This window comes from Coenobita brevimanus, chromosome 11, assembly GCF_032717465.1.
Source record: "Coenobita brevimanus isolate Jiangsu-jjx chromosome 11, ASM3271746v2, whole genome shotgun sequence".
Taxonomy (NCBI): Eukaryota; Metazoa; Arthropoda; class Malacostraca; order Decapoda; family Coenobitidae; genus Coenobita; species Coenobita brevimanus.
The window spans coordinates 5,172,928-5,188,311 of record NC_136964.1 but is presented as its reverse complement, the minus strand read 5'-3'; the positions used below and the strand labels follow the sequence as shown (position 1 = coordinate 5,188,311).

The 15,384-nt window shown below is 40.0% G+C and overlaps 1 protein-coding gene and 1 pseudogene across 1 annotated transcript in view; both read right to left on the bottom strand.

Moving 5' to 3' along the window:
• Positions 1 to 15,384, bottom strand: part of LOC145410757 (uncharacterized) — an 83,595-nt gene that overhangs the window by 52,994 nt on the left and 15,217 nt on the right. The window contains exon 4 of the mRNA XM_080280863.1: positions 13,523 to 13,631. Within this exon, the coding sequence (XP_080136989.1) occupies positions 13,523 to 13,631 (109 nt within the window). The remainder of the gene's footprint in view (positions 1 to 13,522; positions 13,632 to 15,384) is intronic.
• LOC145412250 (5S ribosomal RNA) lies at positions 3,765 to 3,883 on the bottom strand (annotated as a pseudogene).

Here is a 15,384-nt window from a genome sequence, read left to right as displayed (position 1 = left end):
TTATGGTCGCTTGTTACAGAGTATACAAAGAAATACAAAGAAAAGCAGACAGCAACAGACGTTATGGTCCTTTCAAGGCTGCATGTTACAGAGTAGACTGTGACTACAAGATCTAACACAACATGCTCAAGAATAAGGGTAGTAAAGCAAGAAGGCTCCCCCATCTCCAAACCCATCAGGAAAATTTGGGAAGAACCACCATGCAGCATGGAAAAACTGACATGGAAATTTCATAGGAAAGTCTGGAAAGGAAAAGTTACATTCCACAATACTATATCTGTAAGCTACCAGTCTGAATAACCTGACAGAAAAAATAATCAAATAAACAAATAACTACGGCATGACATGTTTGCGTGCGCTGAGTTAACAGGGCCTCTATAGACACTGGATGGAAATTGCACACTGAACAATGTGGATGTTCAGGGGTGGCGGGGCAGCACTGCCTGACGCTTTTAAGGTAGGAAGTAGTCAATTAGGCCGCAACTCCGTTCACTCTACTGAGACAAGGAACTCTTCCAAGCAGGACAAGTTCACAAGTTACCTCCTGAAGCAGTGACCCTGGTACATTAAAAAAAATACCCATGGTGGTCACTTAGCTAACAAGGACCCTCAATGATCCACAGCCCATCACAGGTCTAAAGTAAGAGTAGTGACTGTTAACTCAAGGTTATCTGTGCAGATCCTAATCTGTGCTTATATTGCCTTATTTGCATTGAATAAATTGAAAAATAAATAACGATGTGACGCGATGCTATGTACGGGTACATTACTTTTACGGGGTGTCTTGTAGACAGGAGGGGAATGAACTTATACGTAGCTGGTAGAAGTAAGTTATTCTGACAGAAAAAGATGCAAGTACTTGTCTACTTTGTTTTTAAATGTCTTAACTGAGATACTGTTCACGGTATCTGAGGGTAATCTGTTCCAGATGTTTACGACTGTTGAAGGAGAGTATTTTGCTTCATGGGATTGGAAACGCTTTCCCATAATTTTGCAGCCATTACTTCTTGTTTGACTCGACTGGTCTATTTTAAAATATTTATTCATGTCTAAGTTGTCATATCCCTTTATGATTTTGAAAACTTCAGTAAGGTCACCTCTTAGCCTGCATAGTTCTCTCTCTTTTTTCTATGTCTTTCCTGGAGTATGGAGACCAGAACTGCACACAATACTAGAGAGGGGGGTGCACCAGTGAGCTGTACAAGGCAAGTATGACTTTTTCCTATCTAAACTCGAAAGTTCTTCCAATAAAACCCACCAGCTTGTTTGCAGTTTTAACTGCCTCGGTGCACTGCTTACTCAGTTTTAGGTCGATTTTTATTATCGCACCAAGATTCCTTACATTGTCTGTACTTGATAACTGGATATTATTCATTTTGTAATTTGCATCGATATTGTTACGTCCAATATGAGGGTTTTGCATTTTTCTATGTTGAATTTTATTTGCCATTTTCGACCCAGCTTGCAAAAGTATTAAGGTCATTTTGTAACAGCTGCCACTGTAAATTTGAAGTTACTTTATTGGTTATTATAGCAACGTCTGCAAATATGGATATTTTACAATTTAGACCCTCATCTGTGTCGTTTATGTAGATAATAAAAAGAATCAGTCCAAGTACTGAGCCCTAGGGAATGCCACTAATCACATTATACCACTTGGATTCCTTTCTGCTTATCACAACTCACTGTTTTTGGTCTGAAATCTAGTCTTGTAACCATTGCTGCATATTTCCTTTTATTCCAAGGGCTTCTATTTTGCCTGGAAGGCACTTGTGAGGGACAGTGTCAAATACTTTCTGAAAGTCGAGGTAAATTATACCTACTGCTCTTCAGTCGTCATATTCATAAACATCATGGAAGAAGTCCAGTAAGTTAGTTAAGCATCAACGACGATCTCTGAATCCATGTTGCGAGTCTGTAATTATTTTCTTGTAGATAATTAACTATTTTGTCTAGTATGATTGTTTTCATTAATTTGCATACCCCTGATGTCAAGCTGATTGGCCTGTAATTTCCTGGATGCGACTTATTTCCGTTTTTGAAAACTGGTGTAACATTTGCTAGTTTCCATTCACATGGGACTTTCTCAGTATTTAATGATTTATTGAATAAGATAGAGAGTTTCATCAGTAACTCATTTTTTTTGCTTCTTTGAGAATTCTCGGTGATATTTTATCAGGGCCAAGAGTTTTGTTTATGCTTGTACTATTTATGTCTGAAGGGATATAGCTATTGTGGATAGTATAGTAACTGAGGACGGTGCTGTTTGCTTGGTCTATGGGTGACAGTAGGTTTCTGGTGGTGTTTTCTACTGTAAAAACAGACGCAAAGTAATTGTTGAAAATGTTCACCATTTCAACCTCATTTTCTGTGTGTTTGCTATTGTGCTTTTCTAGAGGGCCTATAGACGTAGTTGTAGTGGTGGCAATTTGGTCATCAGTGTACTGACCTTGATATATCTTTTTTAAGTTACCAACGTGGTTGCCACTAGGGGTACTGAGCTTAACTTTGACCGTGAAATCCAAGCCTAACTGGAGTGAATTATTTGCCTATTCTCTGATAGGTCCAAACTAGTTAGTCAAGACGTGTCCAAAAAAAAAAAAAAAGTTAGACTCGAATTCCCACTTAAAAGGGGATGCGTGAGTTTAATGTTGGTTTGGATTTACGGTCCATTTACTCCCTAGTACACCTTGCGGGCCACCCACTCCATGCTGATTAGAGAAGGTAGTTGGAAAACCTAAGCTATGGTGTTACATTTCCTTTAATGGTACCTCTAATGTTAATAAATTCTATTTCACAATATTCTGATTATTGATTCCTCTCACAATGGTCTTCTTGGATGATCTAATGAACAACATCGGGTGCAGTCCTCCTTGGTCACTGGTGGACTCGGGGAGGGTCGATGCTTAGAACTGTGAATCACCATTATCTTACTAAAAATGAGACATGTCTATAAATCAGCCAGTCCAGATGACAAGAAGACTCAAATTTTACAACAGGCTTACTGTTTACAAACTCCCGAATCTAAGGGAAAAAAAAATAACAAATTGCTCTGATTACTTTTCCCGCCCTTGAGTAAAGAAATTTCTCAGTCCTATATAAACAATCACACTCTTATACCTCATTGAAGTAAGGAAAGATGTTTTGTCCAATCACATCCCAAACTAAATCTAGATTTGGCCCAAACAGAGAAGGGGGGCGGGAAGCGTAAATTAGTGTGTGACAACGTGGCTGGCAAGACTAAGATTTTGGTTGGTGTTGTGGCCTGTGAATGTGACGAGAGATGATCACGGAATCACAAATCAAGATTTATGCTAACGATTACAACTGATACTCATTCTATTCTCCACATCTCACAATATGAATGGAATGGTCAACGTAAATAACAAACTTAATGTGGAAATAATTGGGGGGGGGGGATATTAGGACTTTAAGCACTGACATGTGAACGAGACGACAGATGGTCACGGAATCACACGCACTTTTTTTTTTTTTTTTTTTTGCCTATCGACCATTGGGGCCGAAGCCCCTGGTCAATAAGGCCATATATATATATGTACACACACACACACACATATATATATATATATATATATATATATATATATATATATATATTGTTACATAGCCTATGATTTCATCATTCATTCATTCGTTCATTGCCAGACGCCATGTATCCCAGACGGGGTGGTCAAGGGCTTAGAGTTAATTGTTTTACAGGGAGGGGCACTAATCCTCCACCAACCCCACTTGACACGTAGGGATGCCAACAGCATCTGGTGTTCCCAGGCGGTCACCCATCCAAGTACTAACCAGACCCAACGTTGCTTAACTTCGCTGATCGGACGGGAAGCGGTGTACTCAACGCGATTTCATCATCCTTTGTATAATCTTAACGTACAGTATGCTGCATGTTTGATCACGAGCGTGTTCTACCTCACTCCCCCCCTCCTCCCTTATAGTAGAGTAAGTCGTTCTTTCTGTTGTTCAGAACAGGAATGTCAACTCTTTGTCCCCTATGGCTTCATTTGCGCGTCCTTCTTACAAGTTGTATCAAGCTCTGCCGGCCCCTATATAATGAGCTCAGTCTCTGCATTAATAGCCACTTACATCTACTCCTCATTTTGTTCACATCTCTGTCCTCTCCTTTACAGTTGTTATTATTTTTGTGAGTGCTCAAGAAGTCTCCAACCATCTAGCAGCTGTGTAATTTGAGTATAAGTGTTATTACATTTTTTCTTGTACTGTGTAGCATAAGGTGTTAATTCTTAGGCCTAGTGAGGTTTTTGTGATTAGTGTGAAGCTTTTACTGTCAGCCAGTAGTAATAATATTTTGTATCTGTAATAATATATCTTGCATTAACTGAGCATTATCCGTTTTCTCATTTTATCAGGGCTGACTTAGATAAATTTACTCTTGCTAATTTCGTGTTAATAGCGGCTATTTCTGTTAACCATATATCTAACCTGTTTTTTGCCATAACATTATCCTTATGAATCCTGAATGTTTAGTTGTTAGTTTGAGCATTAAACTTTAACTTGTAATTTTACCTAACTCTTTTCTTTTGAACCTGGAACTTTGCGGGACAGTAGTGATTTTTAGTATTCTCACTTAAAGTGTTCATTATCTCTCTCTGTTCCGTAACATAAATTTGGCGACCTCTTATCAGGATATTCAGGATATTATCATAAGGATATTGCTTGATATTTTGTGACTGTGATTTATTCATGATGTCTACTATTACTACTCTTGATGAAGCCAAAGATTTTTTGTCAAATGAGCAAACAGTGTGTGATGTAGAAAACAGAACAAAGAATGAACTTAAGCTTGTTGCTCAACAATTGGGAATTGCAGTTCACTCTCATCATTCTAAAGATCAAATTGTTGACATGATTAATGAAAGCTTGTTTAATGTAACTCCTCCAAATGAGCAAACGCAGATTGAAATAGCTAAGTTACAGCTAGCCCTGTAGGAGGCTCGTGCTAAGGAGGCTGAGTTTCAGGCAAATGCTAAGGAGGCTGAGTTTCAGGCTCGTGCTAAGGAGGCTGAGGCACAAGTTGAAATTGCTAGGATTCAGGCAGACCATGAGTATTGCATGAAACAAGGTGGAACTGGATCATCTCGCTCTGATGATTTTGATGTGGCTAAAAATGTTAAACTTGTCCCTCCTTTTAATGAATTTGATTTAACAAAGTATTTTCAGTTGTTTGAGAGCGTAGCTACAGGTTTTAATTGGCCCAAAAAGTATTGGCCAGTACTCCTTCAAACTGTTCTCACCGGTAAAGCTCAAGTAACTTACGCATCTTTGCCTTAGGATCAATCTGATAATTGTGATGTAGTTAAGAGCTTGATTCTTAAGGCCTATGAGCTTGTTCCTGAAGCCCATAGAGTAAAATTTAGGACAACTTATAAGCAAAATAAGCAGTCCCATGTTGAGTATGCAAAAATCAAAGAAGATCTGTTGGAGCAGTGGTTAAATTCTAAGAATGTGGATTCTGATTTTGGTAAATTTAAGCAGATGATTTTGCTGGAGGACTTCAAAAGGTGTATTAATAATGATGTAAGCCTATATCTTGATGAGAAAAGAATAGATAATTTGTCTGATGCTGCAGTTTTAGCTGATGAATATGTTCTCACTCACAAGAGATATTCTAAAGAAAAAAGGAAAGCTGAGAGTAAGTACGTTGCCTCTACTCAGAGTACAGGTAACAGGAAAGAGAATAAAGATGATGTTTCTTAGGAAGTAAATACCAGCTTCACCTCTAGATTTCAGAAAAGTAAATGTACTTATTGTAGTAAGCTTGGTCATACTACGGAGAAATGTTTCAGGAGACAGCGTGATGTGAACAAAAAGGAGTCTTTAAATATTCAGTCAATTGGTCTAGTGTCCACCCTTGAGAGTTCCCAGAATTCTTTAACTGAGTTAACTGAACCTGCTTTGAGGGGTAAATTAAATTCTCATGATGAAGCTCCTCTTTTGAGCAGTAACGTGGGTGACATTCTCAAGAGTTCATGTGCTAATTTCCTGTCTGATGGTTTTGTCAGTCCTCTGGACAGTAATGACAGGAAATCAGTTAAAATATATCGTGATACAGGTGCTTGCCAATCCCTTATGCTGACCAGTGTTTTAGGCTCTAATGTTAATTCCTCTGATGAAACTGTAATCTTACAAGGTGTAGGGAATAATTACTTCTCTGTCCCTCTGTGCAGAGTGAATTTAGAGTCTGGTTTTGTTAATGGTTCCGTTATGGTTGGGTTGGTTGAGACACTCCCAATGTCAGGTGTAACTTTCTTACTTGGAAATGATATTGGTGGAAGTCAAGTGTGTCCAGCTCCTCAGTTGTCTAGGGAGCCAGTGGCTGCGACCCAGGATTGTGATGTCCCTGATGTGTTCTCTGTATGTGCTGTCACTAGGGCTAAGTCTAAAGTTACTGGTGACTTAGAGGATAATGATGATGATGATGTTATCCCAGCTGACACTTTTCTTGCTAATTTGGACCACTCAGCAGATGAGGCAGTACCCCGTAGTGTTGATAATTTGTCTCGTCAAGAGTTGGCTGAGTTGCAGGTTGCTGACCCTGAGTTGAAAGGTCTGGCTAACTCTGCTTGCAGTGAGGAAGAGTCAGCTGGTGCTTCTACTTGTTATTATATAAAGTCAGGAGTACTTATGAGGAAGTGGAGACCTCCAACAGCATCAGCCGACTGTGAATGGGAGGTTGTACATCAAGTTGTCATCCCTCGTGTTTGTAGGCAGGATATCATTAGAGTGGCTCATGATTCCAGTTTGGCAGGACACCTTGGAGTGAGGAAGACTGTGGCACGCATTTTGAAACACTTCAACTGGCCAGGTATCTTCAGGGATGTTTCCTGGTATTGTAAGTCTTGTCACACCTGTCAAGTTGTGGGGAAGTGTAATCAGACAGAAAAGGTTGCACCTCTAGTTCCCATTCCTCCTTTTGAGGCGACATTCACCCGTGTGTTGGTGGATATTGTGAGCCCTCTTCCTAAGACTTCTTCAGGATTTACTTATGTGTTGACCCTGATTGATATGGCTACTCGTTATCCTGAAGCCATTCCACTTAGAAATATCTCAGCAAAGAATGTGGCTAAGGAAATGCTAGGGTTCTTCACAAAGTTTGGTCTGCCCAAGGAGGTACAGTCAGACCGGGGAAGTAATTTCATGTCAAATGTTTTCAAGCAGTCTCTGAAGGAGTTGGGCATCACCCAGATCACGTCTTCAGCTTACCATCCCCAGACCCAAGGAGCGTTGGAGAGATATCATCAAACACTCAAATCGATGCTCAAGAAATACTGTTTGGAACATCAGAAAGACTGGTATAAAGGTCTTCCATTCGTTGTACTTGCCGCAAGAGAATCTCCAAATGAATCACTGGGCTTCTCACCTTTTGAACTACTGTTTGGCCATGAAGTAAGAGGACCCCTTAAGCTACTCAAGGAATGCTGGCTGTCGGAGGAAGATGACGTCAACCTGCTGGAGTATGTAATGAAGTTCAAAGAACGGCTGTCCACTGCTTTACAGCTGGCGAGAGAGAATTTAGGAGCTTCTCAGGAGAAGATGATGACTTGGTATGATAAGAAGTCCAGGTTACGCCACTTTCAGCCAGGAGATCAGGTTTTGATTCTGCTACCGGTGCATGGGCAACCTCTTCAAGCCAAGTTTAGTGGTCCTTATTTCGTGGAGAAGAAACTCAGTGATGTCAACTATGCCATCGCCACACCAGATCGTAGAAAGAACAAGCAACTTTGTCATATCAACATGCTGAAGTTATATCACAGGCGGGACGAAAATAACCCAGTCTGCACTGTAGCTGTTCCACCCGAGTCTGCAAGTGAAGTTCTCCCATGCAGCATGAGCCTGAGTGATAGTTTGCGGAAGAATCCTGATATCATGAATGATCTCCAGACTAAGCTTTCTCATCTAGCTCCCGAGGAAGAGCAGGAGTTTTCGGCATTACTGTAGGAGTACCCGCAAGTGTTCCGTGCCACTCCAGGAAGAACCACTGTGTTGATGCATGATGTCGATGTTGGAGATGCAAAGCCAATTAAACTGCCTCCTTACCGTGTGAACCCAGTGAAAGTTCCTCTCATCCAGAAGGAGCTTGGCTACCTGTTGGACCACAAGATGATTGAGCCCTGTCAGAGCGAGTGGAGTTCTCCTGTCACTCTAGTCCCTAAGCCAGGTGGGTCACAGCGGCTTTGCATCGACTACAGACGTGTTAATCAGATAACCAAAACAGACACTTACCCTCTCCCTCGCGTGGAAGATTGCATAGACAAGATCGGAAAGGCTAGGTACATAAGTAAGTTTGATTTGTTAAAGGGATACTGGCAAGTACCTATGACTGAACGTGCTAGGGAGATCTCATGTTTTGTAACACTAGGAAAGATTTTTGCATGTTCTGTAATGCCATATGGTATGAAGAATGCACCAGCCACATTTCAGAAGCTCATGAATTTTGTAACAGAGGGTTTGGCAGGGTGTGTTGTTTATATTGATGATGTATTAATCTTCAGTGACAACTGGAAAGATCACCTATGCCATGTCAGTAAATTTCTTGAGCGTTTGGTTCAGGCTAATCTTGTAGCTAATTTATCAAAGTGTGAGTTTGGTCAAGCTAAAGTTCAGTACCTTGGGTACGTAATTGGTGATGGACACGTTGCACCACCAGGAGCTAAGGTTCAGGTTATAAGTGATCTTCCCAGACCAAAAAAGTAGGAAAGAGCTACAAAGATTTTTGGGAATGGTAGGTTATTACAGGAGATTTGTTCTTAACTTTTCAATTCTTGTATCACCACTTACAGACCTACTGAAAAAGGGAGTTAAATTTGTCTGGACCGATAACTGTGAATCCTCTTTCAGCAAACTTAAAGCTATCCTATTAAGTCAGCCAGTGCTCGCTACTCCAAATTTTGCCAAGCCTTTTAAGATGGCTGTTGACACAAGTGATACAGGAGCTGGGGCTGTTTTGCTGCAAGAGGATGATCAGGGTATTGAACACCCTGTATCATATTACAGTAAGAAGTTCACTCCACCTCAAAAGAACTACTCAACTATTGAGAAAGAGCTTTTGGCCTTGATTTTGGGTTTACAGCATTTTCCATTTTATTTGTGTTCTGGTTTTGACCCCATAGTCATTTATGCCGATCATAACCCACTGAAATTCCTTAGTAAGTTTAAAGATAAAAATCAGAGATTGACAAGATGAAGTCTACTTCTTCAGGAGTATACATTAGACATACAACATGTCAAGGGGAAAGAAAATGTTATTGCGGATTGCTTATCTAGACTTTAGACAGATTGTTTTAGAGTAATAAGAAATTTCCTTTGTAATTTTTTTTTTTTCTTTGTGGGGAGGTGTTACATAGCCTTTGATTTCATCATCCTTTGTATAATTCTAACGTACAGTATGCTGCATGTTTGATCACGAGCGTGTTCTACCTCACTCCCCCCCTCCTCCCTTATAGTAGAGTAAGTCGTTCTTTCTGTTGTTCAGAGCAGGATTGTCAACTCTTTGTCCCCTATCGCTTCATTTGCGCTTCCTTCTTACAAGTTGTATCAAGCTCTGCCGGCCCCTATATAATGAGCTCAGTCTCTGCATTAATTGCCACTTAGATCTATTACTCATTTTGTTCACATCTCTGTCCTCCCCTGTACAGTTGTTATTATTTTTGTGAGTGGTCAGGAAGTCTCCAACCATCTAGCTGCTGTGTAATTTGAGTATAAGTGTTATTACATTTTTTCTTGTACTGTATAGCATAAGGTGTTAATTCGTAGGCCTAGTGAGGTTTTTGTGATTAGTGTGAAGTTTCTACTGTCAGCCAGTAGTAATAATATTTTGTATCTGTAATAATATATCTTGCATTAACTGAGCATTATCCGGTTTTCTCATTTTATCAGGGCTGACTTAGATAAATTTACTCTTGCTAATTTCGTGTTAATAGCGGCTATTGCAGTTAACCATATATCTAACCTGTTTTTTGCCATTACATTATCCTTATGAATCCTGAATGTTTAGTTGTTAGTTTGAGCATTAAACTTTAACTTGTAATTTTACCTAACTCTTTTGTTTTGAATCTGGAACTTTGCGGGACAGTAGTGATTTATAGTATTCTCACTTAAAGTGCTCATTATCTCTCTCTGTTCCGTAACAATATATATATATATATATATTTATATATATCTATTGCCAGACGCCTCAATCCCATTTCGGGTGCCCACAAACAAATCGCCTCCACGTCGTCCTGTTCCCCGCCATATCACTGCCCTACTCCCAACTCACACCCCCCTCTCTCATACCTTTCCACCCCATCCCTCCATATCATCCTCGGCCTCTCCCTCCCTCTTCCCCTCTCTACCTCCCTCAAATACACTCTCTTCGTCAGTCTTTCACCCTCCATCCTCTCCACATGGCCAAACCACCTCAGTGTGTTCCTCATAACACTTCCTATCACATCCACATCCACACCACAATGCTCCTTTATATCCTCATTCGTCAACCTGTCTCTCCGTGTGACTACACAGGCTCCTCTTAAATAACTCATTTCCTCTGCTCTCACTCTTGACTTGTGTCCTTCCAACAACGTCCAAGCTTCACTTCCATACGTTAGAGTTGGTATCACAATACTGTCATGTAATAACTTTTTCACTTCCATGCTCATTTCCCTGTTTCTTATCACTGCTTTCAAAGAACCAGCAACCTTTCTTCCCTGCTGTACCCTTTCAACCACTTCACCCTCCAAACCTCCATCCTTACTCATCACACTACCCAAGTACTTAAATGTACTCACATTTTCCAATTCCTCACCATCCAACCTCACTGTTCATTCACTGACTTCACCTCTCTCAAAGACCATCACTTTACTCTTCCCTACATTCACCTTTAGATTCCGTTTCTTGCACACTCTCCCAAACTCATCCACCAAGCCTTGCAGCTTCCCTTCGTCTTCACTCAACAACACAGTATCATCTGCAAACAACAGTACAGGGAGTTTCCAAACACTATCCTCTCTCACCAGGGCCACTCCTACATCACTACCCTACCTTGTACCTCTTTTATTACCCCATCCATGAACAGATTGAACAACCATGGAGACATGATACATCCCTGTTTCAACCCAATCTCCAAAGAGAAAAATTCACTTAGTTCACCATCCATGCGCACTTCAGCCTTAGCACCATCATACATATGCTTCACAGCATTCAACAACTTTCCATCTACTCCATATATTCTTAACACTTTCCACTATCCTTGTATATACAAAACATGCACGATGCGTGCTCTGGCTTATATAGGCTAGGGGGACTAGTCCGATTACATATCAGAGGATGTCAACTCCCCGATTACTCAGTTATTCCTTAGCAAGCACGTCACGAGTTGTTTGCTCTGTAATTGATGCGTTTGAGCTTATAGTATTTCACAAAAATTGTACGACGATGGTACAAATTTGAGAAGTATTGATAATGATCTCATCACTTAATGCTAAGTTTTCGTTGTGGGGTTTGGACATTATTTGTGTCGGTTAACGCGGCTTGGGTATGTACGAGTACGCAGTGGTCAGAAATTCAAGGTTAACATCTCATAGGGTATGGTGGATCGCTTCACCCTTTTTGATACTCGTCAGTTAATGTTTTATCACTGAAATGGATTAGGGCTTAAGGATCCTTGAATTACTCAGTCGGAAAACTATGAAGTCTCGGCTAATTTAAATGTTCGCCAAATCTTTGTTACCTGCGTGTCTCATGGAAGGGGGGGGGGAGGCTAACCTACTGATGCAATACTTAACGTGAATTGCATAATACATAGATGTTTACCTCCTACCTTAACTCTACAATACAAAAAACACACTTAAACTAAACTTATATTACACTATACTAAATTACAATTACTTACACTTATACTAAATTGTTCTTAATTACCAAATTACAATAATATTATACTTATATTTCACATATACTAAATCCTAACCTAACCTGCTGGCACTACATAGTCATAACCTTTTCCTTTCTGATGCAGCTATAAAATTCTTCAGGATTTGATTCGCACGTATAAAGCGAGGTGGATCTCCAGTGCTCTCTTGCTTCATTTGATAATTATTTTCGATATGCAGCACAGATTATTGTACACTAATTTATCAGCGTTATTTTGTGTGGTTTTATAGTTATGGTAAGCCTGTTTTTTGGCTATTAAGCTACTTTTATATACACTGGATCACTACTTTGGTTTACTGTTACCAGACGGACACCTGCTACATTGTGGCACACATGACTTTACCACTTCATTAAATTTTTTGGTGAAATTTCCCACATTTGGTATATGTCATCACTTTCAGTCATTTGATTCTAATCTGTTGTTGTAAGTGGCACTCTGAGCCTGGTGAAGTCCGCTCTACGATAGTCTGGGCTTTCTTTGCTCTCTGTTTCTTTCACTTTTTCAGCACAAATATTACACTGCATAATTCGATGATCACTGGAACTAGGTTATCATTTGTAATTAAGATGATGTCTAGGATATTGTTTCCTCTCGTTGGATATTCTGCTTGTTCATAAAGGACGCTTTCTTAACGATTCATGAAAAGCTCTTGTCCTGAGTGTGCAGTTAGCAGTTCACCCCACTTTGTTACTGGTAGATTAAAGTCACCAAAAATCACGCTATCCTCTTGACAACAAATATCCACAATTTGATCAAGAAAATTTTCATCTGTGTCAGTTGACTGTGCTGGAGGACGATAGAGAAGACATATATTTATTATGTGCGATTTAATACTCAGTTAAATGTAACTAGCATCTATGTTGGTAATACTGGATTTGGATAGCACAAGGGGGTGGAGACTAGTTTTCATGTAGAGTAGAACACCGTCACCAGCTCAGTGTGGTCGCTCACAGCTAAATATATTGTACCCTGTTAATGAGTATTCCACTAAAAGTCACGGTCAGATGTGTTATTCAAAGACTCTGTGATGCCAACAATGTCAAAATTTTCTATGTAGATAAGAGATTCTAAATCCTCAAACTTATTGCGTAGACTACATGCGTTAACATAGCAGACTCTACAAGTAATTTCATCCCAGTCAGTTTATGAACTGGCTTTACAGGTATTTACGTTGAGGTTACTGCTCCCAGACGCTCAGCATTTTTTTATTTGAAGAGGGCAACTTTATCATGTAAATGCCTACCTAGCTGTGCCGCTCCTACTGAGTTCAAATGGAGACCATCTTTCTGGGAAAGAGTATCTTGCTCATAGAACTGGTCCCACAGATTGACAAAGTCCACTCCTTGTGTGCAGAGATTTGAGATGGCTATCGTAAAAGCTATTCTCTGCCTTGATCCTTAGGAGTATTCATGATACTTTTATAGCAATTCCTCTGATCTGTTGCGCATCAAATCATTTTTACCAACATGAATCACGTATATAAAGAGTTTTATCATTTGCATCTTTTGTGACCCCCTCCCAGGCTTCTAAAATATCACATAGTCCACCTCCTGGAAAACAGTAGGGTACCTCTTTCTGCTGCTGGGGGCGTGTCCACAATATTTCTCCAGCTGACCGCGGACAACGAAGTCCCAATAAGTCTTGTTTCTTCAGTCTCGTCAACCGCTTCAGCAAGGATCTGATAGCAATTGTACGTAGTTATGGGAAGGTGATTCCTCGTACCTTTTACAGGTTTTGCTCCATTTCTTACTGTAGTAAGGGGGATTTCACTTGGCGAGGGAAGTACGGAATCATTAGGTGAGGAAGGTACACTATTAAATGTAACTGCCTGATGGGCGCGGTCTGGTACGGGCTCGGTTTGTACACGTCTTCCCTCTTGAGTGTTGTCACTAACTACTACGTTTGCTGCTACGAAATATTTCAGTGTCTCAAAGTCTGCCTTGAGTTCCCTGTAATTTCTCCGCGATTCAGCTAAACTATTTTTCTAGATCACTCTCATGATGCATAGTTTGCACACAGGTGTCGAAAAGTAATCCGAAAAATACAAAGGAGCAAAACGACCAGTACACTCCAGGCAGATCTTCAATACTGACGGCATTTTGAGGTAATATTTCCAAAATACCACAAAAAGAAAAAAAGAAAGCGAAAATACAGTAGAACTGGATGTAATTATTGCACAAAGTGATAATTTACTCTATAAATGAAATATTGAATATCTTGGGAGACACACTTTCTATATACAATACTATCTTCTTCTACCATGTAAAAAGAACGGAAAATGTACTTGCTATGATATTTAACTTACCTTCAATTGCAGAAATAGACCATGAACTGATTCACGGTGAAAATAATTATAACAATAAAAATAACATCAACAGAATGGTGGGAAAAATCAGAATAAAACCTAGCTTCACTCAGCAAACAATAGTTTATACAGTATATAAACTATTATACTGGTGAAACAGTATACACACAGTTGTATCTCTATACACAAGACAGCTAACCACTTGCACTAAAACAGCAAACAACTCATCTATAAGTAGTTAGAATTAACAGTGCTAAACGTAAACAGCTGATTGTTGGAAAACACAGTCAAGACAAAGAAAGCTCTAATACAATTTCAATATACTATCACAATTTACTAGTAAGAAAAGATAATCTACGTGCTATGATACTGTTCTAACTTACCTTGAGCTGTGAAAAAAATATACTCTAGAATGACAGATAAAAAATAAAGGTGGGGAAACGATAATGAGGGCGGTAAGTCAATGAAGACAACGGACAGGCGAACGATTTACACCTTGAACACGCCCCAAAACTTTTGCATGCAAGCAATTTTATACTTAACGCAGGGTAAATATGTCTGGACTCTTATACACTGATCTATTCACTTTCACACCGATATTCACTCAAACTTGTTAAAACACTAGGTAATGAAGAGCGCTGGCAAAGGAGGAGGAGGAGAAGGATGAGGAGGAGGAGGAGAAGGATGATGAGGAGGAGGAGAAGGAGAAGAGGAAGAAGTTATTCACGGCAAGTCACTGCAGTTCCTTGGTCTTTGCTCGTAACTTCATTCACCTTTTACCTCTCTTCTACTACCACACTCACTTGCTCCCGTCCTTCCACCTTTTACAGTCTCTCTGCATTTATCATCATGTCACACACACACACACACACACACACACACACACACACACACACACACACACACACGAACACCCCCCCCACACACACGCACACGAACACCCCCCCACACACACACTCACACTGATGTCTACACACACACACACACACACACACACACACACACACACACCTACCGCATTAGCTTGAGAGGGATGCTTAGATTGCAAAGGTCTTTCAATTTTTACAGCTTCAAATGATACAAGGGAAGTTGTTTGTGAAGGCACAGTGGGAAATGCAACTCAGTA